Source organism: Notothenia coriiceps, unplaced genomic scaffold (genome assembly GCF_000735185.1).
Source record: "Notothenia coriiceps isolate Sejong01 unplaced genomic scaffold, NC01 NC01_scaffold00037244, whole genome shotgun sequence".
NCBI lineage: Eukaryota > Metazoa > Chordata > Actinopteri > Perciformes > Nototheniidae > Notothenia > Notothenia coriiceps.
Window position 1 is genome coordinate 22,549,518 of NW_011369945.1, and position 27,454 is coordinate 22,576,971.

Sequence of the window (27,454 nt, forward strand, 5' to 3'; positions counted from 1 at the left end):
CTCAGCGACAGCGGACATCACCATTGAACCTCCTCTCCGAGCCGCTGAAGCTCGATGACCTCAGCGCGCCTCAGAATTGGCGGTCACAGTGTCTGCTCTGCTGAAGTTCCTGACCTCCTCGACGGAGCGACGTAAACGCCGCCGATTGTTGAAGCCTGCTTCACAGGTACTGTGGAACCTGAGCTGGGTGGGTGGGAACCACGCTACACCCGGCTCCTCTACCTCAAGAGGACTGGAGCACTGCTGCTTGCGTGGGCTCAGCTGCTCACGGTGCGATAGTGGCGCCCGGAGATATCTAGCTTTCTCTAGCGGGCCCACTTGGCTCACTGAATGACCTGCTGCTCTTCAGTCCCGATGGGTTAAACCATCTGATCAGACCTGACTGTCCTGACCGGGAGGCTAAAACCTGCGTACAGGGACGGACTCTGCCTTGCCTTGTTCTTGTCATTGAAACCTTATAGCCTTTCTTCTGAACCTGTGGTCACCTGCTCCTGTTTCCGTTGAAACAGAGACAGTTTCTCTGAACAACGCAGCTCTGCCCAAAATACAGGGACGCCTCACCAACTGGTTGGAGGGCTTTGCCATGTGTAGCAAGCCGCTATCTTCTGTTTGACGCTCTTAATATTGGACAAAGCCAGATCCATCATGGGTTGGGCTTTAACGATTACAGTTTCTACTGGGCTGGATCTGGAAAGGGGCCCCCTGTTGAACCACCGCTCACATCGGGCATTGGTCACCGCTGGCGCTTGCATAACTAAAGCGAAACGCTCTCTCTCTGAGCAGCCCACAGGTTGGATCTGAACTGGTGAACGTTGGGAGGTTGACCACGCTGATTCTTAACATCTATCTCTACCCATTCTCCGGCCTGGCTAACATCATGGCCTTCTATTAACTCTAGTACGTGCGTGCAGGTTGTCTGGCCTAATCGGTGGGCGCGGTGCAGGAGTTACTCGCCCCATACTCGGTTGTGAGCCTTTGTGGATGGACTAACGTGATACTCCTCCTTTCTCCTCTATTCAGCCGTGTATATGGGACGAGCTCTGAAATCGCCTTTTCCATTGCTGAACCATTAGACGTCGGTTTTCTCGGGCGTTTGCGAAAGGGCCGCGACAGTCTAACGGTGAGTCTAGCCGTCTCCCCCATGGTGACCGCTGCCGGCGGGCGAGCTGGCTGCAGGAACTGGCTTTTTCTTTTTCTTCTCTAAAGGAGCGAAGAGCTAGCGTTGTGGACCTCTGGCCGGTGAGTTCAAGTTTTGGTTTCTGCAGCGTAACTGGACCCCAGGGAGCTAGTAGGGTCATCCTCTTGCTCCTCGACAGTGGTGATGGTGGTGCTTAGTACGCCTCTGCTTGGAAATATTTGGCATCACCTCGAAAACAAGTATTCCACACACAGAAGCCTCGAATCATTAACATTTGAATTTGCGCAAATGGCCCAAGAATTGGGAAGTCTTAACCACAGGAGACTCTCAAAGCGTAGATTTAGATTATTTTTCCAATCACTCTATTTTAAGATTATTATAAAATGAAATGCAATCTTACTAAAATTCTAAAAAAAGAGCAAATATACAAAATGAAAAAAGCAAAGCCAACCAAATAAAAATAATTGTTTATGGACTGCTGATTGAGAGAGGCAGCCGCTACTATAAAAAAAGAGCAATAAAATGCATCAAAATAAACATACTTGTAAAAAATTGATATTCCCAAACGGTTATGATTCTTGCCGACATTTTCTCAGCTTAAAAGTAGTTTGATTTTGTCTGATTGTAAAAGAAAAAAAAAAAAAAATAATAAAGTCACAAATAATACACTTATGGATGGTAATAAGACGCTAATTTACCAGACGAACGTTTTTTTTTTTGTAGCCACGTCTCAGCAATCAGATGTAATGTATTGGCAATAGGCGCTTTCACACCAAGTACTTTGCCGTACTTAGTTCATGAGAACTCTTTAGTTCACTCTTTAGTTCATCAGAACTCTTTAGTTCTGATGAACTAAAGAGCAGATCGCATTCACACCGGAATAAGTCCCTGAGGGAAGATTAAGCAAATGAGCCGCTGTCAGTTCTTCTTCTTCTGCTTTGGGTTTACTGGCAGGCCGCAAACAACTTCACGGCGTATACTGCCACCCGGAGTCCCCGGCCGGAAGTCCCCGGAGTTGGGGAAGGCTTCAGTAGAATCTACTGATTCTAGGATGCAGACACCTCCTCATCTCCACCGCTCCCATGTTTTATTTTGTGTTGCCATAAGTTAGTCTCTCTCCGTTGTTGCGCGGGGCTAATGCTAATGCTAATAATGCTAATGCCAGCAAATAAAATAGCGGGTTCACAAAACTTTTCAGAGTTTTACGGGCGTGGATAGTTCCACCTCTCTAGCAGGCACTACAAGGGGGGGAAAAGTTCTCTGAACTAAGTTCTCTTTTTGGTGTGAACGCAAAATCCCAGGAACTATCGGAACTAAACGGGAAAAGTACTCCGGTGTGAAAGCGCCTCTTATAGCTTTGGGTCTCTTCATTGGATTGGTTGACACTCAGAACATGAGCAGACCAGGACCTTCCAGAAAGAGAATGAGGAGGCAGACTGGGTACCTTATCGTTCATGGCGAGGATGACCATCAGTTTCCTGAAGATGGTGATGAAGTCCAGGAACAAGTCCACACAGTGCCTACGCAGATACAGTTTGTTTTAGAATCAATAGAAGCCAATGGGGATAACCAGAAAGAAACACAACCAAACATTCTATATCTTTGAAAAAAAGCAATCATTTGAATAAAGTCATTACGCAGCAACTCTGAAAAGGAGCGAGTTTTCAAAGCAATGATGCAAAGTTGTCCGCCTCACTGTGGGAGGGTGCATTTGCATGGCATTTGGTTATCACACAAACAAGTCCTCACCAGATGTAGTCCTTGTCTCCGTTCTCTGCTTTCTCGATGATGAGCTGAGTGTCGAACAGGACGAAGCCGCACATGATGAGCAGCCCGAGGTACATGTGAGCCTGTGGGGAGAGAACGCAACACACACGTTAGATGATGACTCATACACATCATGAAACACGGCTGAATGAGCACGTCTTGAGGAATGGTGTGACTTGGTTTATCTACCTTAAAGAGCATCACAGATCCGAAGAACAGGTTCATCACAGACATCAGGAACAGCAGGGAGAGGCCAGACATCAGAGTGCCTTAGGAGGAGAATAAGATAAGGGAGAATGGGTTTAATAGGCTGGGAGCTAGAAAACTGGGGTCATTTAAAGTCATGTTGTAAATGAAAGCGTTTACCTCCCAGGAACAGGTAGGTCCTGCGTTTGGCATAGAGAGCGCTCAGAGTGAAGCAAACGAAAATGATGGAGGTTCCCATGAAAGCCGTCATGATGATGCTGAGGAGAAAGAAACCACAAGAGACATTTTTAAAAAACGTTTCATCGGATTTGAACGGAGTCAGAATCCCTTTATTAGTCCCACAGTAGGGCTAAAATCATAATAACGATTATTTGTCAATAATTGATATCACGATCATTAAAAACGATTATCGATTTACTTTGAAAACATAAATGTATTGGGGAAAAAAATGTGAACAATATGTTTTTAACATTGATTATTACCCTGAACTTTAAGTATAATTCAACTGAAAAACCAATTCCAACAAATTATTTTAAAAAAATATATTACATTACAAAGAATAATCGTTTTATTTCGATTACGTTGTTTTCGTAATCGTTGCAAGACAAAATCGTAATTGAGATTCAAATACGATTAATTGCACAACCCTATCCCACGGAGGGGAAATGTGCGTAGTTACAGCAGGGAAAAGAGCCAGACAGCTTAATGTTCCATAGTTAAATATGTGACATGCATAAAAAAAAAAGTACTAAGTTATGATATAATACAAAATATGATAAAAAATAAAAAGTTACATAATTTACAAAAAATACACATCCTGTAACAGTTCTACGGATTTAGCAGACAGGTATATATTACACAGTTATTAACGGCATCTATATATTGCACATCTAGAACATATTGCACATAGGTGGTTGGTATTTAACAGCAAGGGGTGATATAGTGTGTGTGTGTGTGTGTGTGTGTGTGTGTGTGTGTGTGTGTGTGTGTGTGTGTGTGTGTGTGTGTGTGTGTGTGTGTGGAGTCACAGGAAAGATGGCTATCAATCGTCACACAATACTAGACTTAGTGGTGTTTAGTTTGTATAATGTCAAACTGTTACTCAGCCAGCTGTGGGCTGCAGGTATTAAACATCGAGCAAATTCTCACAAACCTTGGATTGACAGCGATGACAAAGTCCAGAGTGGGACCAAGGCCAACACCTGCAGAGGGAGAGGAAGACAAACGNTGTGTGTGGGGGTGGGCAGCTAGGGGCTGTGCTGGTTGTATAGTCTGACCGCGCTGCAGGAAGGGAAGACCTGCGGTATCTCTCCGTGAGACAGCGGGGGAGAGTCACAGAAAAGATGGCTATCAATCGTCACACAATACTAGACTTAGTGGTGTTTAGTTTGTATAATGTCAAACTGTTACTCAGCCAGCTGTGGGCTGCACGTATATTAAACATTGAGCAACTTCTCACAAACCTTGGATTGACAGCGATGACAAAGTCCAGAGTGGGACCAAGGCCAACACCTGCAGAGGGAGAGGAAGACAAACGCTGCTTTTAGACTCTTACCGGACAGTACATTCCCAAAGACAGCTGTGAGACCATTTGACCTGCCCACGTGAAATCAGTACTTTACCTGTGAGGAAGGCAAATCCAGCGAGGATAGCCAGTCTCTTCTTCTCCGTCTCAGAGTTGTGAGGCGTCATGGCGAGCCAGAACATCATGCCCAGGGAGCCGAGCACGGACAGCAGACCTCCCTGAGGACAAGGGCGAGGTGGTGAGATAAGCTACATTAACACTCAAGGCTTCTTCTCTGAAGTCAAATTCATTATGACTGAAGCAACAGAATAACCATTAGTTACAAATATTATAGAAAAAGGCCTTTCAAAGGAATAAAGTTCTGTCTTTTTTGACATCTAATAGCGTCCGATGTAATAAACTCAACACATGTTTGACATTTTTAAATAGTTGTTTTTAAATGGGGAAACTTATCTTGATACAATCAGTTTAGAATTGGTGGTGTGACCTCGTTTTCTCAAGCACTAAACACTTTAACTGTTCTGTTCCTTCACCAGAACATGTTAAGATAAGACGCACGGGAGAAAAAGCTCTAGAAATGTCGGACACAAATTAGAGCAGCCATTATATTTTCCAAAAACGATGATCCTTTTTATGCTTTCACGTTGAGGCCATGAGATAATTTATCCATTATTAAAACGATTACTCCCAAAATAACAACGGGGTATATGCAGGAATCCTGAAGTCAGATGTAATCTCTTTTAAGACCTTTCTTAAGACCCTTTCCATACATGTTAAGACCTCATCGCCACTTTGAGTTCTAACCGGTTACCTTGGCGACACACTTTACCTCACATTGACTATATACAGTATTGATTGTCCTTCCTCCTTATCTTCCAACCATTTGGACGCAGACTTGCATTTCCCCATAACGATGTCGCTTAGCAACCGGCGTAAACGGACCTTCGTGCGCTATCAAGCAGTGAGCGTGCGATGTCCTGTTCAGATGACGTCAAATCCAACGGGATGCCATAAATAAACTACACAGAATCACACTACACACCTACGCAATGATTACATTCAGGCAGACTGTAGAATACAACCTCTTTGGACAATTGATATACTTATTGAAAACAAGCTACAAAATGTGATACCTTGGAAAATGACGTTTAATACTTTTCAATAGCCTTACATTTATTTATCAACTTTTAATACTTTTTAAGACCCCGCGGACACCGTGTAACAACGGGGAAATGCGGTTAGCAAAAACAAATACAGCCTGTTCAGTTTAGTTTCTATTTTGTCTGCAGGAACATGATTGTTGTTGCATGAAACATGGATAGAGGCGAGTACACTGCAAAGTATGTGCTCAATGGCTGAGCAGTGTTTCCAATGCTCACTGAGAACTTCACAAAAGACATTGATTTAAGAATCATTCCAAGTGTTCAAAACCTTACACTAAAAATATTACTTACTTTCCTAAGATAAAACATTTACCCTTCAGGTAAGAAGAGCTGCTATATTTCACAGCAAATGCCTCGAATCAATGTGTGCAGCTATTGTTTAAAACATCTACAACTTAAATAAACATGGAAAGATTAACTGGGTCAACTTCACTAAACCAAAACTGGATTAGGCTGGACTCAAATTAAATCATTTACCAACTTCCTATAATTTGCTAATGAGAAAACGGACTGTTTCAACCCCATGGGTAACTGAACATTTGCACAGATAGGGTTCGGTGAGGTAGGATAAAGAATCATTATCTGTGTTTTGCTTAAGAACTCTATTTGCAATGATATACAGGAAGTTGCATCTTGTGAGAATCACCTGAAAGAGGCGTGTGACGACATGGACGTAGGAGCCAGCCGCAGCCACAAACATACACAATGCCAGGCTGGAGTACACATTCTTCAAGTGCACCTGGGTGGAGTGAGATCTGCAATGGAGAGAAAAAAGATAACAGTCAACAATGATGGAGGGCGGACTAATGAGTTAGCGATCTACGGCATATTTACGCACATTTGGGAGAACTTGAAGAGTGAGTCAAAGTTGATATTGCGGTCGAACACGTTCATGATGGCGCCAGTGATCGAGATCTGAAGTGATTCTTGAATGGACAAAGTCTCCTATGAAAAGAAATGTTAATGATTAGTCTTTCTCTCAACTTTCACGGTCAGAATCAAAAGTATTTTACAACTACTGAAGCACTCAAATAAAACAAACCGAGCATTTATTGTATATCAGTAACTATCAAATGAGCACTATCACAACACAGTAAAGTATGTTGTGCATCTATGAACTCATAGCAACGATTATGGACATAACAGTACAGATTCCAAATGTATATTTATATATAGACATTGTAATTGTACAAAACGTTGGCAATACTGTATGTCATTATGGTCATGCCAATAAAGCTATTTGAATTGAATGTCAATTATTTTGAATTAATAAACCCAATGTTTACACGTTTCACTTTTTAAAATAAAAATCTGACTGCTAAAGTGTGTTTTCATGTTATCTAAATGTCAAAGTTGTATTGGTAATAACTTGACCAAAGAATGTCCACTTTGAAGACATTTTAGTTCAATCTTAACCATTGTTGTGGCATATTTTCTCATCATACTTCATATAGTATTAGGTTACAGATGCGTTAAACTAAGTAACATTAGCAGAGGTGGAAGAAGTACTTAAGTGAAAGTAGAAATACCAGTGTAGAAATACTCTGTTACAAGTAAAAGTCCTGCATTGAAAATGTTACACAACCAAAAAATTATTAGCATCAACATATACTTAAAGAACCAAAAATAAAAGTACAAATTAGCCAATTTCAGAATAATATATATATATGAAATATTATAGTTAACGATGCAATAAAGTGTTTATCAAAGCTGGTAAATGTGTTGACTAAATGTAGTGGAGTAAAAGTACACTATTTACCTCTGAATTGTAGGGGTAGAAGTACAACGTAGCAAAACATTGAAATACTCAAGTGAAGTACAAGTCCCTCGACATTGTAATTAAGTACATTTCTTGAGTAAATCTACTTAGTTACTTTACACCAAATGTTACTCTAAATACTGCTTCTACAAGATATGATACACACCCATGTCGCAGATCAAAGTGCGATAGTTAAAAGTTAGATGACGGATTGCACCATTAAATTGCACAACAGGTTAAAATGCTAGCGATGAGTGCTTATCGTGCTAAGTAGCTTTTAATGCTATCAATTCATGTTTAACAATTCAGACGTTAGCTGGCAACACAATCAAAAGCCATCGTGTTGTCAATAAATAAATGTGTTGTTGGCAGCAGGGATTAGTTATCCAACAACAGCTGAACTATGTGTTTGACGCAGGAGACTATCATATTAACGGCTAGCGTTTCTGGCGAGCTAAGCGTTCAGTTAAATACCAAGCTAGCTTAAGTGGCTAACATAACTCGACGTGTCGTTCAATCTTCAGCACATAAAGATGTTAATGTTACAGCTGACATTAATACGATACACCGATAAAACAAACCCAGAAAGCTACCAAAAAGATAGCGCTTACCTTTGCTCTGCTACAAGATAACAACTGTTTGGCAGCCTTTCTTCTTCCTGTTCACTTTTATTTTTTCCCCCAACAAAACATTAGCCGTTACGTGTCAGTTGCCTCCGTGATGTCACTATGGAAACGCCCCGAAATCTGTAGTCCTTTTATGTACAAATGTAAAATACGACGTTGTCACCACGTAGCTACTGGACGTACTAATTAAGAAGTCTATTTTTACATTTACTGATCTTTTAAACACATGTGTTGTTACTCGTTACAGAGAGAAAAAACATTTATATTAAAGAGTACTTCCTGGTGTGTCACTGAGAAATGTCCCCGGTACACCTAAAATGGCCGACTCGTAAATTCAACCGCACCATCCCAAACTGGAGAAAAACAAGGATTGTTATGTATTTGATATCGTTAACGTACGAAATTTGGCTCCACCATAATATATATTAATTATTTTGAAAGAAGCTTCCTTAACTATGAAGTACTAAATAAAAATAAGGCTGATGCAACCTAAAACATAAGAGTGTAATTGAGTTTGAAGATATCCATCATTAGGTGCAACTGCGTGCAACGTATTGAATATTTCCCATTGAAATAATACATTGAACGTTAATTAATCACTGTGTTTGGATTTATAATGCTTTTAGTGAAATACACATGTACTTTAAGTGAGTGGGCTATCAGTTAATGTATTCACTGTCTTTATTCTTATCATGTGCGCAGCAGAGGGGTCGTTGTCAATACAAAGAAAAATGCCTCAGGCACCCTCCAGAAATGCTCAGAAAATGATCATCTATAATTTAAAATATTAGGCCAATTAAAGCACAATCTGGATCCAAGACAGAAGAAAGAAATGGTGAACTAGTTTCAAAAATATAAATACATAGGCTATACACGAAAGTATAGGCTATGGGTAAAGGGATGGTTTAAAAGTAAACAGAAAATAGTAGCCTACTGAGCTCAAGGGTTCAGAGTTTCAATGGCCTGAAAAAGTTATTATGGCAAATTGAAATTATAAATAAAATCATAAATCGATAGCGATCGACATGTAGTATAAAAAGGATAGTTTTTTTTCTGAAAAGGTATGTAGTTCTTAAGTATACATGTTCAAATAAAGACGTACAATTGTTTTATAAAGTAGGCCTACTTAAGTAAATGTACTTAGTTTACTACCACAACTGTATCTGTTGAAAACCAATTTCTTTACGTCTGCAAGTAGTAGGCTACTGAGAACAGCATTTATTTGAAGCAATTTAATATTAAGTGATTTAAAAGGATAATTAACAAAGAGATGCGTCCTTTAGTGTCAAAGGGAAGAAAACATACACACAGACAGAATAATATAACCTAATTTTTATTTAAATATAAAAACTGGTAGCACCTTATCTGTTAGAGTTTTGGTCAGACCAGGTAGACAAAATGAGTTGGATTTTTTCTGATACACAAAGACAAATTGTGACTTTCTAAACAAATACTTTTGGTCATCACAACTGGTACAAATTCATTGTCATCTTTTAGTTTCTAACATGCAGGCAATAATTGCATCAGACATTAAACATCATAGAAAAACCACATTACCCAGGAAACATAACCCCACAAAATGTGTTGCACTGAACTAAAAACGAAAAAAAACATTTTCTTGCTGATTGAATCTTGCATCTACATGTATTGGTTTGCTTGATTAACTGTTTGAGTATTTGAATTATCTATGAATTGTGACAGCGAAATTTGTGTTATTTAGGCACAGATAAAAACACAAGGTCAGCCTCAAGGTAGGCAAACGGATTACAATATAAAATGTTAAGCATTAAGAAGTACTGGACAATACAGATTTTTGGCCAATAAATATAGAAAAACACTCACACAAATTTGATATTTTCAAGTGTTGCACTGCAAGTACCACAGCCCAATGGCATTACACTTGCTCTCGACAGTGTTTTCTCACGCTCAGCATGACACATCAGTGTGTAGGCCCACAAATCTCTTCTCAGGCAGAACACAATTCTCTGTCCGATTGTATTTTTAAAAAGGCACAGTTTTTACTTTCAGCACTGTCAATATAAACGAGTGCAAGTTGTTTGTCATATAGTAATAAATGAAAGACATAGTAACAAATGAATCATAATTAAACCTCGACTGAAAACCATGGCATTTGTTGTCGTCCTATGTGCCAACATATTCCAGTGTGTCTGCCATTAAAGACAAGATTTCACCCTGTTAACTTAACTTATGTCAGATATAAATCACTCATGATGTATATTTGCATGGTTTTTATAGTACAAATAGGTAAAATACACTTTTGTTTTGCTGCTCATTTACAGGTAAATAAGGCTACAGTAATGTTTACATCTGCTGAATGCAATTATTGACTGGCTACTTACGAGGTACTGCCCATGTAATCACAGAAGTGGGTTGCATAGAGGAACCGTGTTTCCAAAAATAGATTTCCTTATAAAAAAAACCTATTAAAAGAAATACATAAATGTATAAAATCTGGTGGAAATTGCAAAAAAGAGCTGATGTTTTTTTTTTTGTTCCTTAAAAAAGGCACAAGAATTAAAAAAATAAAAATAAAACAATGTCCAAAAGTCAAGTCAGAGCAGGCAGGCTTCTGCTTTGGCAAAATAACCACTTTTATATTCTAACTGGAGAGATTGTGATGGGATTGCTTTGGTTGTTGTTTCCCGCTCTTTCAAATAGTGGTTGTCAATAATGTCAGTACTGAGGTTCAGAGGAAAGGCCTCAGATTGCTATCTTTAGTTTCAGCTGAGCCAAACACATTGTGTTTTACAAGCTTGGTATTTCCTTAACCCCACGGCTAATACAAATGTTCTAAACAGAAGACTTCGTGCAGAGGCAAGGAGAACAACGTCTGAAAACTGTTATCTATTGTCAAAATACGGTTTTATTGTAGTTGAAGAAGCTTCAGGCTGGAGGTCTTAGCAGGAGAGGTCCTCGGAGAGCTTAATGTCCACGGAGCAGGTCCAGCTGCGTGTAAACATCCTCAGCCTGACTGAGTTCCTCAAACACAGGCAGAAGGTTGAGCAGCTCAGCGTCGTCCATGTCATCAAACCATGAGACCACAGGAACCTGGCCAAGACAAAGAGTCACTCACAAACTGTTGGCTTTAAACAGAATAATCATAAAAACATCCCCTGAGAGTGTTGTCAGTCCAGTTCTGATACAAATGAATATAGATTTAACCTATTTTAATCAATCTTTAATGTATAGTGGATCTGGAGTGTACATTCCTCTACATTTAGGATTAGAACTGACACAATAAGAGACCTTATTGGCAAACGATCAACTTTTTAATTAATTTTTCAAGCCATAAAATCAAGTCAGTCTTTGTTGTTGGGAGTGGGTAAGACAAATAAAAGACGTTTGTGTGATGATTGGTATTTTTCACAATTTTGCACCATATTACAAGCAATAAAATACAACTTTTATTATTAAGTAATCTGCCGATTTAATGATTATTACCAATGATTTGTTGCAGCCGTTATCGGGACGTCATTGATAATACACTTGACCATGGTTCTTTTTCTTAAACATTGAAGAAAGAAGCTAATCTCACATTACCAAACATCCTCTCATCGAGCTTGAGGTCGATTATAAATCTTTCAAATCAATTGGGAACATAAGATCTATGCTTTAGTACAAACAACTTGTGCCTGAAAGCCTCTGTGAGCAGGATGAAACAGATCTTAGATCAGGTGTCACATCCTTTGATTGACGGAAAAATTATAAGATTCATCACATTTGTAAAAGCTATTTTGAACACAAAGAGATATTACAGACAGTATTGATGGAAACTCACAGCATTATTAGGGTGGAAGATGTAGGAGGCGGGGGAGTTATCCAGGATGAGGGTTTTGTTGAGATCTCGGCCCAGGCGGCTCAAATCTTTGACATAGCAGCCTTGGTGGAATACACAAGATTCCCGGAATAACCGGGTCCTGAACACACCACAATGATCCAGCAGGTCCGTCACTGGGTCTGCATACTGATGAAGGGGAGAGGAGAGGCAGGTTGGACTAATGAAGCACTTTCTACTGATGGTTGGTAATAGCTATCAGAGAGCAATCAGCTAAGAAATAGCATCACACATACAAACTGTAATCATGTGGATTAGGTTGCAACAACAGATATGTTTGTGTTGTTTAGTCATCTTTACGTTCTTAGTAACTGTAAACTACTTTAATTTAGGTTGACTTAACACCAATAAAACTTAAGTAATATCACAAGCTTTAAAATAGCTGTCAACAATCAGCTTTAGGCTTTATGTTTATTTAATTTGCTGATAAATAAATGTATGTCTTTCAGAGTCTTTTACATTATAGAAGGAGGGGTAAATATATGGTTATGCTAACTTCAGGAGAGGTATTTAGCATTTTTGGATAAAGTTTGGTTATCGGAAATGAATTGCACTATTGTTACTAAATCATTCAAAATGGCACCAGTTTACATTATGATTAAAAACTTCAGATATGTGGGCCATGTGATATTTCCTCTTCATCTTTAATCTTAACGAGTCATGTGTTTGCAAGCTAACATTGGTTTTGGCAGCTGGTTCAGTTAGCCATGTAGCATCTTGAACTTCCACTTTGGCTGTGTAAGTATTTACAACTCTCTGCTGAGTTGTGCAACCCATTTTAAAATGTATGTATGCATATATCTCCATCTACCTTATAACTAGGCTTAGTTAGAATTACAACATGAGCGCAGAAACAAACTATAGCTTTGAATGTGAGCAAGGTGAACACTGAGGTGGCTAACAGCATGTTAAGCAGCTGCTATCACAGTGAAAGGAGAACTAGAGGACAAGAAAAAACAGAACAAGCTCCGACAGATCAGACTTCGGACATCAGATACTGAGAGCTGGAGAAAATATCTATTTTAAGTATCTGCTGTAAAGTACCTTTGCGAGACTGGCTGTAAACAGCACACATTCAAACAGCTCTCCCATCCTCTGCAGGAACTCGTCCACGTACGGCCTCTTCATCACATACACCTGCAAGACAAACACACCATCAGCAAACAGGACTATTTTAATGTCATTTAAATGTCTTTTGTCACATTTGTACTATCAACTTATTTTTTTATCAATTGGATTTTCTACCGCTGACACATATGCCTACTTATAATTGCATCTATATACATACAAATGTTGGTTAGATATTTCTAAAAATAAAACATAACAGGCATTGATAATATATATTTATAAAGCCCCCAATACAGTAGATCATATGCTACATGTTATTTGATTAAAATGGTCCTTTATCCATTAATAGACTTATTCAAGTGATTATTTAATCCTTTGAGTCTCATGTTGAAGCACTACATCTGTGGAAACGGCATATTTTTTTTAACTATAAAAAAAAAACTGCACTTATAGGTCAATTTAAAAACGTGGCACTACACAACTCTTTAATGGAACTGTTTTAACTGTTGTCTGGTGGATTTCTTTAAAACAATGTTTCTCGTTGACATCAGTCCAAAAACAAGGGCAGTGTTTCCTCAAGATTTAAAAATAAAGGTTGATGAGAGTTCCCGTCGGTCGGCTGCTAACGGCCAGTTCCTGAAACAAGTAATCAAGAATAGGCCGTGCCAGAGTTAACCAGCCTATCCTGGATTACTTGAACCAGGCAGAGGCCCACAGAGGATCGCGCACCAGCACCCGGGGTCCCAAGAATCACGTTTCTGAGTTAATTACATTTCCATATGTCCAAAAGTGGGAAGCTCTCAGTCCAAGTTCTTCTCCATACATCACTTATTAATGATATTTTAGATGAGCTCTGCTGTAATGACTATTTTTTCCTGCTGATGCATCCACTTCTCCTGTGATTTCCATTTTTCAAACATCTGGCCAGTAGAGGGCTCCGTGGGGCCGTCGGAGTGAAACCTGGCTGATTATTTACAAGACCCATCCCTTTTCAGCTCAGCAACCGCGCCACACACACACACACACACACACACACACAAGTTTACCTGGTGTGTGGTCCCCTCTATCTCCACAGGAACGATGAAGTCGGCATTACTAATAGGCTAGAAGGGGGAAGACACAGAGGGAGATGGTTGGCCTGCTCAGAGCTGTGTACATTCACATGGCATTACATAACACCTGAACACTCAGAAGCAGACGCCGCACTGCTACTACAAATCACAGCAAGAGCCTACACAAACAGAATATAATTGACTTGATGTTCCACGGGTCGGGCACATGTGATGTTTTAATAGAAGACATATCAAAGGAGAACTAGCACATACTATGAAGTGGATTAAAAACATGAACAAACAATTACTTGATGCTTTATTATCGGTAAATCAGAATAAGAAAATGAACTCATGTTTTGCTCGAATACCTTGAATGAGCTGTGCACCAGGGTCTCATCCAGATCTATGACCACACATATCTTCCCTTGGTCCTGGGCCTCTATCTCAGGCAGGAGGCTATATTCAGATTGCTAAGAAGACAGAAAACAAGCTTTTTTTAATGTTACTGTCCATCACACACATATATTTAATATATCTTGTGCTATGTTTATACAGAATACATTTTACCTCTGGGAAATTAGATACGGTTCAGTTTTAGATATGCATGCATGTGTGGGAGAAGCATTATTATTTACTGTAGGCACTTTTATGTTGCACATGTTTAGGATAAGCATATTAAGGTGTTTTTTATACTTCCTCTCTACACCTGGCATTCACCCTTAGGAAGGAGAACACCTTAGCTTGATATAATCTCCCTTTTTTTAGATATCTAGTGTTCTCTTGATATTCATTTCATCTTTATGAGCAGGGTCAATGTGAAATGAATGATTTAAATATGACATAACTTCAAGGGAGGCAAATTTAGATTGAGAACAAATCCTACACGAGCAACAACAATCTTATTTCACAGGATAAACAAACGCAATGTATCATAACCCCATCGGCCCGTAGTCTTTTCATTTGGTTTCATTCCACAATAACCCAGCGCTACGGATCCTGCTTGCTCCTGATGCTGGAGGACGATCCTCAATGTGAGCAAACATGGCATCTCATTAAAATGCCTCTTACATGCTACTGAAGCTCTAATCAGGCTGACAGCGTTCACCAGCCGTGTGCAGCAGGCGCTCAAGGCTTTATTTTTTCTCCACCTCAGCAATTACGAGGCACACAATACACCATTCTCTGCTCACCGTCAGGCTAAAGGATTGATAGTCACTCTGATGCTCTTATCATCCATGGGGGGGGGGGGGGGGGGGAATCAAGTGTGAACATCAAAGTGATTCCATATCCGCAGACAGTTGCGGTTAGCTTTTAAGATGTTTGGAGCAGGTGCAGTAGTGGTTGTAGTGTGCAGTTGTAAAAAAGAATGTTGCTTGATGACAACGTACGTGTGTGTGTGTGTGTGTGTGTGTGTGTGTGTGTGTGTGTGTGTGTGTGTGTGTGTGTGTGTGTGTGTGTGTGTGTGTGTGTGTGTCTGTGTGACAAGGAAGTGACACAAATAAATCCAGGACTGAATTCTTCAGGATTGAATTCAGCTGGTGTGAAACATTGCTGGAATAAGAATAGTGTTACCTTGAAGTGACACAATAAATCCAGGACTGAATTCTTCACATTGTTTTCAGCTGGTGTGAAAACATTGCTGGAATAAGAATAGTGGTTACCTTGACAACCATCCCATTTTCCTGCGCCTCCAGCAGGGCCTGATGGGAAGGCGGTGGTGTTGGTGGTGGTTTGGGGTCATCCTGAGCTTTAAGGCAGCAGAAGAGCGCCTTGAAGATGTTACAACTTCGAGGCTGTTTCAAGGCAGACCGGCTCACCTGGCCTGTTATGCAAAAAGAAAAAAAGGGACATTCGTGAGGAAGCTGCATGATGGAACAACGTTGAAATGTTAAGTAGGAGCTTGAATTATACGTCAGATATACCTCATCTAATCTCTTCCAAACACATGGAAACAGATGAAAAACATTCAAATCAACCACTTAAATTCAGTACAATCAGTTGTGAGGTATTTGTAGTATGTAGAATGATGAACTTCCTCTTTTCCTAAAGGCACCGTCCATCTGTGTACGGGGATGGTACAGCCCGCACATGAAATCTGTTTTTAATGCGCCTGTCTCTGCTGCTGCTCTGCTGCTGCTGCTGCTGGAAATGGCTGGTACATGTTATATAATCACAGAGGGCGGGAAAAGCCACACTTTTCAGCACTACCTTCAACAAGAAACACAGACAGAACACATTCCGACCATTTTAAACTCCAAGACCTTACGGGGCGGCCTGAAGCTATCCAGAACAGACAGACAGACAGCCAGTGATCCGGACAAGCAGTCACACCTCAGCGCTCTGTGCAATTCTTTGATCAGTCACCCTAAACAAGAGTCCCAGGCCAACACAAGACTCGTAATGAAAGAAAGGGAGAAAAACATTCTTCCCAGTCCCCCTCTAGAGTGTTTCATGTGAGGACATGCAAACATAATTTATACCCATTAAAACAGACTTATCGTAAACACACTCGCACTTTACTAGGAAAAGTAACTGCTGACAAACAGTGAGAAGTAAAATCAGAAAGATTTGTTTCTAATAATCTATAGATTCCAGGCTGTGAAGATATAATGCAGACACACACCAAGGGCCATGTTACACAACACCATGTTTAAGAGACAAAGGAGCCAGATTTGGTCATTCCTCAGATGTCCTTCATTAGTCCTGCACACTTTTAGTTAATAACAATATATCCCTTATAATCAATATGACCAACCAAACTTAACTAATTTAATCCACATGATTAATATAAATCCTGACAGCCAATCAGTGTAAACCAGCCTATTGATTTCCCACAGGAAGGGCAGCATTTGCCATGTATGACATAACACATGCATTATATCTCCCATGCATGTGAGAGGATGGACACATAACAGCAGATTAGTCCGACAGAAATGGCTGTGATATAACGAAACATGCCAAGCAATGCAAAAAAAAAGGGCACTGCGAATCATTTTCTCTGTCTGCAATAATGCATTATGCACAAGAACCAAGTAAAGCCTGTTTTCAAGCCTGAGGAAATCTGTGAAACGGTGCTACAATGGGCGTGTGCAGAGGGGTGTGTTTGTGCATTCCGCTGTCAATACCGCGGCACCTGGTATTTCTATACTCTGTTAATAATCAACAGCTAGATTCAACCTTTTAAATGCTTAATCTTTTTATACAGAAGCTTGACTAGTCAAATACAGGCAAACGTGGAATCAGTGCAGCAGTCTTTACTGCTACTGCACTCATCTGTGACCCCCGCCCCCTATAATATATGAAGAAAAACAGCAGAAATGAACCTTGCTTTACTGTACTAGTGCTGCCAGTGGTGACAGACGAGCTCCTTCACGCTGTGTACCTGGTATAGTAGTAGGATGTGGGATTGTGCCAAACAAGCTGGAACCTGATCGACATAAATACACGGCAGCTTTGGAGAGCTGGCCAAGATCACAAGCAGCAAAAACACCAAGACGAATTCAGCCATGATCACAACACCACATGTTAAGAAGATTTACACATAACAATAAATACAAACAGAATTGCTAAGATCTGAATGGCAAACCCAGTGCGAAATGGAGACTGTGAGCCTATACTCAATAGGAAAGGAGAACTACACTGTGGTAAAGCTACACAATAATCCCACGTTTTTGTTATTCTAACACCACTTTACGATGTGCAAGTGAAGAAAAAGAGCTACTGGGTAAAGCATATTAGTAATTAACAATGTAGGATTATTTCAGATTCAGTGGATGTGGGCATTTATATGGATTAGATTGAAATATGACAGATGTGTTTGACAAATGTAAAAAAAGAAAAGAAAGGATGCCATTTTTATTCAAACACCACTTGTTTACGTGCAGGTGAAGAAAAACAGCTTATAGGCACAATAGTATTAGTAAAAAAACACATTTGGATTATTTCAGATTCAGTTAATGTGGGCTTTATAGTGATTAGATTTAAATATGACAGATGTGTTTGGCAAATGTAAAAAAAAAAAAAGGAAAAAAAAGGGGGCAATGCGCCTCTTTGACCGCGCTCCGCAGATCTCAACTGTCAAATGGGCGCACTATACAGACCGATTAACATTCAATACAGCACCAAATCAAGCAGATATAATAACACTTCAAAAGCACATAAGAACACAGGCCCATCTCACCTGTTTTCGGTGACACTTGCACGTCTTCTTTCTGCACTTGGGTGATAACAGAACTTTCCATCTGACAATCACGGAGCCCTCAAAATCCTCAAATCCTGTCCCCGAGCACTGATGGGCATCCCTCATTGGGTTTTATTGACAAGTAAACTCAATTATTCACCGAGGTAACGTGTCCTCCGCCTCAGGGTTTGTCTTGTTCGTGGGTTTCTTTATTCCCAACGCCGCCGCTTCTTCTCCTTCTTCTCCTTCTTCGTCTCTCGGAGGTCCGCCGCCCGGGGAAAAGGGGGGCAAAGGCACTTGGATATGTTTTTTTTAGGGGAGGCTATTTGAGACTCTGTCAGCTCCGTCGTCTCGGGTTTACCATTACGGGTAAAAATCGCCGAGCAGCTCACTCTAGCGCGACGCTGCGAAGTCCGTACTCTTGCAGCAACAACATGGAGAATCCAGGCGAGAGGAGGAAAACAACCGAGGAAATGGGGCAAGGTGGGGCGGTTTCAAGCCACCCTTTACTACAGATAAACAACATCGCCCGAAAGGCCTTAAAGAGCGACGAAAAACACCGATAATCGATCTCTACGGTCGATTTCGAAGCATTTAAAAGGATTTCAGTGTGCAGTTAGATGTAAAATATGAGTTTTGTTGTTATCCGGGGCTTTGTTTTTCTACGGTTGGGACTCTGAGGGCGCCTTGAAACCGTCTCCGCTCTCTGATTGGACGCCCTGGCAAAGAGGGGCGTGGCTAAGGCATTCCTCCCTGTCCTGCACGCGCCGCACCAAACACATTCCAGCGCTGCTCGAGATCACATTGTTTGTGAGTTATTTAAAAAATAATAGTAATTTTTGCAAATACTTATTTACACATAAAAGAAGACAGTTCCTTCTCCTAAGGTGAGATACTACACGAAAAAACATTGTCTTATTTTGCATTGTTTAATTTTTAGATTTTTGGGCTAATGTTGCTTCCATAACATATTCTTACTTTAAGAGTAGTGACAGGAAAACGTCCGGCAAACAGGTGTAGGTGTTTATTTTTTCTCACTTTGTCTATTTGCTCTCGAATATTTCTCCTAAAGTCGCCTAAAGTTACTATTAGATTATGCCTCATTTGCATATTTAAACATAGCATTTCAAAAAACGTTTAGGCCTATAAACAAAAAGTAATTATTTTAATTAAGTATTAAACTTTCAATATGATATAAACTACTTATATGTTACCATATTCCATTTTTGTCCCCAATTATTATAATTTTCAAAAGTTTAGTTTGTTATTCTTTAGCATTTCCTTTTCTACAAATATATTAAATTGTTGTTTGTAGTATGCATGTGTCCCTCCAGGAATTGGAGATAACATAATTTATAAAACAGAAAAAATGCAATTATCTCCCAAAAACATGCATTATCTTTACCTGTTATGTTTAATACTTTAATTATTGTCAAGAAGTGGCTAATTATGGTTTAACACTAAAGTATCACAACATCTGGTTAGCATGGCAGCCAAAAACAGGGTTCAGGCTTATTGATAAACAGGCTTATTAAATGAAAAGTCTATATTCAGTCAAAAACACTAAACGTACAACATGTGCCAGGCAGGATTTAGTACTTACGTGATCTTCTTTTTCATAGATATTTAATTAGCATTGTTCGGGGGGCTTGCTTCTGTTGTGAATAAAGAAGTTGATGCATGCAACAGCCTATAGCAGATGTTTCCAGTTTAGATTAATCGGAAAGACCTCCTCGGTCTGCAGTGAAAAGCATCTCCTCATCAGGAGTTGAGTTGGTGGTTATTGTAACTCCATGCAGAACTACAGTACATGCTAACTCTGTCTCTCTGTGGGGGTAAAAGAGGGCAGAGTGAAACCACTGACCCAGACTCCTTTCATTTTCTCTTTCATTTTACTTCCTTTTACTGGCACAGTTTTGCCTGATTAAGATCACTGACAAATATTTTTAGATAGTAGGCAGGGGCTTATTTGTAAGTATTAGAAAAAAGAAAAAAGAAATAGTTTTTATCTGAAAACTGCTGAAAGAGTTTTTCTCTGGGATCCACTGCGTTGTGTCAATCACTCTCATGTGCAACAACAGACTTAAGGAACATACACACTACACAATAGTTGCATCATGTTAAAATACAAACAAGTCTCACACAACGCTGTTGTTAATAAAAAAAAGAATACTTTATTGCTGTTTATTTATGAAAATAAGTTGTAATCAGCTGGAATCACTTTTCACTTTGTTTTTGTAAATTGATTCCCTGAACGGTCGGAAAACTTAAAACACATTTGTTTTACCGTGTTCAAATAACGGAAGTGGGTTTGACATCATGTTTGGCAATGTGGTCGACCAGTTGGTCCCCGGATATTTTTTTATTTACAGCACGCAGCGCCTCCTTATCCTCTAAAACCTGATTAAACCTGATGCATTTACTCAAGTCCCATACTTTAGTGTTATTTTGACATTATGGTGCTTTATATTTCTACTCCACTACATTTCAGAGGTAAATATTGTACTTTTTTACTACGCTTCATGTATTTCACTCAAAATAGTTGTTACATTTGTACATAAATACAGTTACTCTTTGCACATAAATAATCCTATATATATGTGTGCACTGCATAGCATGGCTGATATTATCGAATGCAATACTGTTATACAATTATGATCATCTAAAATAAGCTCCACATTAATAAACTACAATATTAAAATGTTTTGTCATGCATTTGTTAGGCATAAAACATGATATAATATATGAATCTACTTTTAATACGTCACATTCATTTAGCTGATAACATTTATTTTATTTACTTACTAAAGTAACATCTAGTATTCTGGATTTTAACTTGTAATGGAGTATTTTAGGCCCATTTCTACTTTTCTTGAAGTAAAGGATCCAAGTACTTTCTCCACCTGAGCAACTGATGAGGAGTTTAGCAACAGCAGATCATAAAACATTCATCAATAAGACATTTAGGTCATGAAAACACAAAGAAACACTTAAATAAAGTTGTAAATAACGGAATAAGTAGAGTTGAAATAGTCAGTGTAGCCTTTCCAAACACATGGGCCCATGAGCTCTGCCAGGCCCACAGAGGCCACAATGCAAGACATAAACAGGAATGGCCCCGCTGTTTGCATTCCTGGTGTCGGACATTTTGAGGCAGCACTGACAGATCTATGTAAAAATATATACAAAAATAAGTATGGTCCGCAGAGCTGGAAAATGTCATGTGGTCTTCAGCTGATGCCACTTTTTACTGAATCAATTTGAAATGCATTATCTGTGCCTGATTTCTGGTGCCCTCTTCTTCTTGTAACGTTGCATACCTCTGAGGAGAAGAGAAGAAAAGGGGGTCAGCTGGTGTTTTTAGTGTGTTAAAGGTGAAAACCATGTAAAAACATGTTTCTTCAAACATCAGGTACAAGTTAAAGCAGTTATGAGAACTGATGTTAAGGTGAAAACCCAAGGTGGAAGAAAAAATGAAACAAGTGTGGCACGTTAAAACCCCAGAAATTCATCATGATTGCAGAGTGGAAGGAAAATATATGAATACATTCATTTATTAACAACCCTGATATACAAGTCCTGTATTTCCATGTTGTGGTTTATTGTGTTTGTTCAGTGGGACCTACTTGTTTACAATTCAATAGCGCATTTAATGATTTTTTATAATTGCAACCCATTAAATCAGTCCGTGCTGCTAGCTGCAGCAATAAAACGACATGGGGCTTTCTGCTAAAACGAATGCAGCAAGGATGTCCTTTCCGCAAGATAAATCAGCAACTAAACACTGTCAACAACTATAAGCAAATGTACAATAAAATAGATCATTTCAATCTTTTAATCTTAATGAGAAAATATTCTGTACAACCCGTTCAATTTATACAGCATGGATACATCTGTGATGTATGGTAAACAACATGAACAAAACCTCACATTAACCTTTAACATACAAACAAACACACAAACACACACATCAGGCATTGTGGTTCTATTTCTACACTTCACACCTGAGAATCCACTGCGTCTACTTACAGCCTCATGCACTCTGCCATGCATTAGCTACATCCAATCACGTTGATGACAACTAGCTGTTGAAATGTGTTTGCAGCATCTGAGCCTCATGTAGGGCTGGGACTGTAGGGGCTAAAACCATGTGATTTGCTGGAAGAGCCCTCCCTCCCCTCCTCCCAACTCGCGGGCCTGCCCCCGAGTGGCCTCTGCTAGGCTATGTTTCCAGGAAAGGGGCCTACTGGACAGGCTGTGAGGCCTCGGCAGGGAGACATTTGGCTCATTGAGAAAAACAAAAACACAGAGGGGCGGTGGGAAGACTCCCTTACATAACTCTGCCTCCATTACAGGGAAAAAAAAAGTTCCCCGCCACAATGCAAAGAAAAACCTGTCCGTCCGCCTCTCCTCGGCTTGAACATTTCGAAGCACTTCAGGACAGGAATTCAAGTAACACTGAAACCAACCGTGTTTGCTTGTAGTTACACAATAGTTGCAACTCTTCAGACCAACCATCCTCACCACAGGCATCTCAAACATATCTGAATGTACAGCAGCGTTACAGCCAGTCACTGACACTCATTTGATTGGATTTATCTGATTTCCTTTGATAGAATCCTGCTGTTTCTGTGCAGCCATAACAACATGAAGTGTGATGTAACACACCGTGTCATTAAATGTGTTATGTTGTTCAGCTCTGGTGGGGACTGGGGAGGCATGTACAGGATCTGAGGAGGGACTGCACTGCCTCCCTGTGGCCAAAAGAGAAATTGCATTTGACAAAACATTGATTTCTGCTTCCTCTAACAAAGGCCTCAGAGGGCAATTCACTTTACATTTTAAGAGCCTCTTAATGCGTGCCTACTTGTGTTGCTAAACTTAAAAATAAATCTAAACTAAAAGTGGAGTTTTTGCAACAGTAGATTGTGCGGAAGGAAGCTATTTGGGAAATTCAAACATTTCACAAATTGGGGTCAATAAAGTACTTCTTATCTTATCTTATTTTTTTATTGCTTTTCTGGGTCGGGTTCAAATTACTATCATTAACTTTATCATCAGGAACTTAATTTGTATAATGCTGGGAAGTACTGAATTAAAACGTCTTTAATTGAACTTGCACAAACTCTGAAATGTTTTTTGTTTAAATATTGTATGGTAAAATTACCCTAAACAATAGCTTAAGGAAAACCCACAACTGTGATCCACCTACTTGTGCATTATGTACGTGTTTATTTATATTTTCACTTTATATGTTTCTGTTTTTTTTACCTACTTAAGGACTATCGATGTAAATAAGCATTTTTGCTGTCTTTAGCATGTTTCCATTTTTAATTTCTTACACTGATTTTCAATATGAGCTTTGTGCTAATCAAATAAAGAAGTACGTTAATGTCTCACGCTGTTTGTGTTTGCTATGTTTTGTTTAAGGGAACAGTTAAACATTTTCTTAAGACATATTGTTTAAAAAAACATCAAGATTTATTTCATGCATTACTTTCTCTTTTCTCAATTTGGATAATTTACATACATTTATTTATCATATCTTCATATAAACACTTTATTTTTGTTCTTTCATTTCGATGTTTAGGGAACGATATTAAGGGACGCCACTAAGCCTGCAGAGTGGTGAAGTGATATCATACGAGACAGTGAGGTATTGAGTTACTTGCTTTACCCCGACCCCAAAGTAGTTTTAATTAACCATCAGGTTTACATTTAACTGTAATCTTAACAGCCGTTACAATAAACCTGCTTTCACACACCTAGAGCTGATCATTTAGCAAAAATAATCTTAATTGCTTTAAAGAATCATTAACGGAGATTTGACTAAAGATCTACGAATACTTCATATGAAATGAAATAGGTATTCCAATAAAGAATACATTTCTGTAGTCCTATTATAAATAAACAAACACTTAAGAAGACTAAATGTTTTGCAAGAGGAAACAGTCAAATGTCAGTGTGGTTGCTCACAGCTGCACCTTTTAAATAAAGTCCTCATGTGATTCAGGAGTCAAACTCCGGCTGCGTCTCCATCAGGATCCTCGTGTCGTTCCCTCTCCTCGTGCTCGGATCCAGGCAGGAAACTCCCAGAGCGATCAGACACAACCACGCCTGCAGCACACACAGATTATCAGATTATTATCAGTCTATCAATCAGACAAAGATCAGGTATTTCGTATGAGATACAGCTATGAAGGTTAACTAAAAGACGTAGAATTGTAGAAAAATGTATTTACCTTATTTTCCTAGTTATATTCAATATCAGTAAAGAGGCTACAGCATTACATTAAACATATACAATAATGATAAATAATACAAAAATATATATGTTTATACAGCTCATTCACAATATCTTATATATGTGCACATAAGGAGTGCTAAAAGTCACAATGATTATTTCTTATCATAGACTTATAAACTTTTTGTTTTCGCAATTAATTGTTTGTTTCATAAAATGTCAGAACACGGTCGGAAGTTTTGTTTCTAATATTCAGTTTTTGCCGAACCAAATGTTACGGATAAATAACTTAACTAATTGACTAATGGTTTAGGCTCTACGTCCATTTTCTATCCCCCTCACCATGAAAAAATAAGATGTAAAATAGTGTTTACTACTAATACTACTTTCATGGCGTTAAACATTCTGGTCTAGTTTTACATGAACATTTCAATAATCTTGAAACCACCTGGAGTGAGAATGGGTTTTCAGATTTTCCAAATGCATTTGATCTCATTTCAAGAATAAGTTACATTAATAATAGCAGTAATAATACTTAGATAGTAATAACTAGCAGGTCAAATCGACAGCATTGTAAATTGTGTTAATACACCATTCTCAGTTTTCCTGACTATTCTTTCCGACATTACTTCCTGTGGAATATTTGGCTACTGGAACCAGTTTCAGGTTTCTCAAAGACTCAGCTTAGATCCGCTGCTCTTGTGTTACCTACCAAATATCCCACAAATGTCAGGTATGCTATGGAGAGGAACGCAGCCAGCACATACAGCCACACACTGTTCAGCTCCGTCACGTAGACCACCACGAAGTACGTGTTGATGGCACAGACCACCAGGATCACCAGGCCTCCCCCGATCTTATACACTCTGCAGGAAAGAGACAACAGGTGTGTTTAAATGAGCAACTAATGTCATTTTATTTGATGTGTTTAAGATGCGGATGAACGTACAATCCGTTGGCAAACTCGTTCATGAGAGATGGCAGGCTGGTGAAAGTGAGGATGGGGATGAGAGCGAATGGCAGCTGTGAGAGAAGAATGAAAATGTGTTATTTTTAAGTTTTCCATGACTTTTTCAAAGACCCTTAATAACATTTCGATAACTATTGACAACCTGATGTACACAGTGTTTACTCTATTAACTTATTGAGTGAATGATAATCAAACAGCATCTTTTTCCAATCTCTTAAAGCTGGGTATATTAACTTAAAATACTTCAAACTACAGAAACAGTAAATACATTGTCCCTCGTCAGATTTTACTACAGGTATGATCTTAAGGCATTTATTTATTAACTCATCTCTGGATGCAAGTCTTAAAACAAGGCAGTATTATAAGGGTATATCCATCACGCTGACAACAACAATTAGCAGTGGTCATGATGTATGAAATTACACTTGCCAGGTATTATTCAAACATATCAGATTTAAAATCTAGCAGACATAGTCAACAAAAACGTCACAAATCTACACATATTAGATCTAGATTTCATCAACAGCAACAATTAATTAAATTAAACACAAGGTAGTTATATTTTAGATTTATAACAGATATTTTTCTTACTCAATTTGTATAACATCTAATTATTTTGGTATTTAATTAACTGCTTTCCATTACCACTACCTTCTCCAATGGTTTTTTGTAGTATTGAGCAGAGTGTTATTGAATTCAATAAAATGTAGCTTGTATGAAACTCTTCTTGCAGGTATAATTTAATCATACTAATGTCCTTCTTTTGTGTATTGCCGTCAGGGTTGGGAGGGTTACTTTGTAAATGTAATCAGTTACTGATTACTGATTACATGGCTCTGAAAGTAATCCGAATACAGTTACGTAATCAGATTGCTTTTAGATTACTTTTTGATTACTTTCTTTTTCCATCACAGATGGTATGTTTTGGTGAACAGGAGACACAAAAAGCAAAAGGAAACTGAATGTGTTTTTACTGTTTTAATGGCTTATCAAGAGCACAACTGAAACATAACATCTGAAACGATGTAACAACATAATAAACTTTTTGGGGATGCAGCTTGTGATGTGAGGAGTGAGGGACACGGCTTAGAACGGGCGTGTCGTCTTCTGTCCTGCCAGTGTTGGCAGGACCTCCTTCACTTCATGAAATCTCTGCAGCACCAGGAGGCAGCGGGAGGGTTAACTCAGCCTCTGAGAAGACGAGCGCGCAGTGCCTTTCACGCACCGCCTCTCAAGCACCGCCTTCACTGTACTGCCTTCAGAATCATCAGAAAGGCTAAAGAGCGGTGTGGCTGATGTGTTTTAACTTTTAACCACACACACACACACACACACACACACACACACACACACACACACACACACACACACACACACACACACACCACACACACACACACCACACACACACACACACACACACACACACACACACACACACACACACACCACACACAACACACACACACCACACACACACACACACCACACACACACAACACAACACACACACACAAACACACACACACACACACCACAGCACACACACGATTTAAACGCAGACTTCTGTTCCTTAAGGAGTTCCGTGTAGGTTTCCACAGAGAGGAAAACATAAACGTTCAAGCGCTCGCTTTATGACTCGCATGCGCACAGTTAACTAGCTGCGTGCGCCGAGTATAATAACGCGCGGCCTGTACTTTGGTATTGAATATACAATGTTGTGATGGCCACGATCTTAGTTATCAATCGATGCTAATAAGTATTCCAAAATGTTATTATACTCACTCTCATGTTAGGTTTACGAAAGAGTAACTATAATCGCCAGAGTGCTATCTGCGTTGTATCAAATGTAATGGAGCTGAATACAGAACTTGATTTTGTATTCTGATTACGTTAAGC

The 27,454-nt window shown here is 39.2% G+C and overlaps 3 protein-coding genes across 5 annotated transcripts in view; 1 reads left to right on the plus strand and 2 right to left on the minus strand.

The window, feature by feature from the left end:
* Positions 1-8,279, minus strand: part of tegt (testis enhanced gene transcript (BAX inhibitor 1)) — a 10,712-nt gene extending 2,433 nt beyond the window's left edge. Inside the window, exons 1-9 of one of the 2 annotated variants that reach the window (XM_010793953.1) lie at positions 8,171-8,279; positions 6,639-6,745; positions 6,447-6,555; positions 4,735-4,855; positions 4,266-4,314; positions 3,272-3,369; positions 3,095-3,174; positions 2,888-2,988; positions 2,583-2,658 (exon numbers count right to left, since the gene is read on the minus strand). In XM_010793953.1, the coding sequence (XP_010792255.1) occupies positions 2,583-2,658; positions 2,888-2,988; positions 3,095-3,174; positions 3,272-3,369; positions 4,266-4,314; positions 4,735-4,855; positions 6,447-6,555; positions 6,639-6,694 (690 nt within the window). In that variant the 5' untranslated portion in view covers positions 6,695-6,745; positions 8,171-8,279. Of the gene's footprint in view, positions 1-2,582; positions 2,659-2,887; positions 2,989-3,094; positions 3,175-3,271; positions 3,370-4,265; positions 4,315-4,575; positions 4,625-4,734; positions 4,856-6,446; positions 6,556-6,638; positions 6,746-8,170 lie in introns of both variants that reach the window. The other variant, XM_010793952.1, reaches the window with a different exon arrangement.
* Positions 1-27,454, plus strand: part of ptpn9a (protein tyrosine phosphatase non-receptor type 9a) — a 411,924-nt gene that overhangs the window by 330,989 nt on the left and 53,481 nt on the right. The gene's annotated exons all lie outside the window — the stretch shown is intronic.
* On the minus strand, positions 9,499-19,017 carry ctdsp2 (CTD (carboxy-terminal domain, RNA polymerase II, polypeptide A) small phosphatase 2). 2 transcript variants are annotated; one of them, XR_800494.1, is made up of 8 exons: positions 18,342-19,017; positions 15,823-15,983; positions 14,530-14,631; positions 14,156-14,212; positions 13,086-13,178; positions 11,985-12,170; positions 11,032-11,254; positions 9,499-10,975 (listed from the first exon to the last, which is right to left on the minus strand). XR_800494.1 is itself a non-coding variant. In XM_010793951.1 (7 exons), exons 1-7 carry the CDS (start codon positions 18,400-18,402, stop codon positions 11,129-11,131), a joined length of 786 nt encoding a protein of 261 aa, XP_010792253.1. In that variant the 5' UTR covers positions 18,403-19,017; the 3' UTR covers positions 9,499-11,128. The 2 variants fall into 2 exon arrangements, 1 of the variants encoding a protein (XP_010792253.1); XM_010793951.1 differs by having other exon boundaries at positions 9,499-11,254.

Excerpts from the sequence above, each read along its gene's own strand:
- ctdsp2 (XM_010793951.1), bottom strand. The coding sequence starts at position 18,402 with ATGGAAAGTTCTGTTATCACCCAAGTGCAGAAAGAAGACGTGCAAGTG. Across the intron at positions 14,632-15,822 it reads AAAATGGGATGGTTGTCAAG|CAATCTGAATATAGCCTCCT; the intron begins GTAACCACTATT and ends CTGTCTTCTTAG. Across the intron at positions 12,171-13,085 it reads TTACAGCCAGTCTCGCAAAG|TATGCAGACCCAGTGACGGA; the intron begins GTACTTTACAGC and ends CCCCTTCATCAG.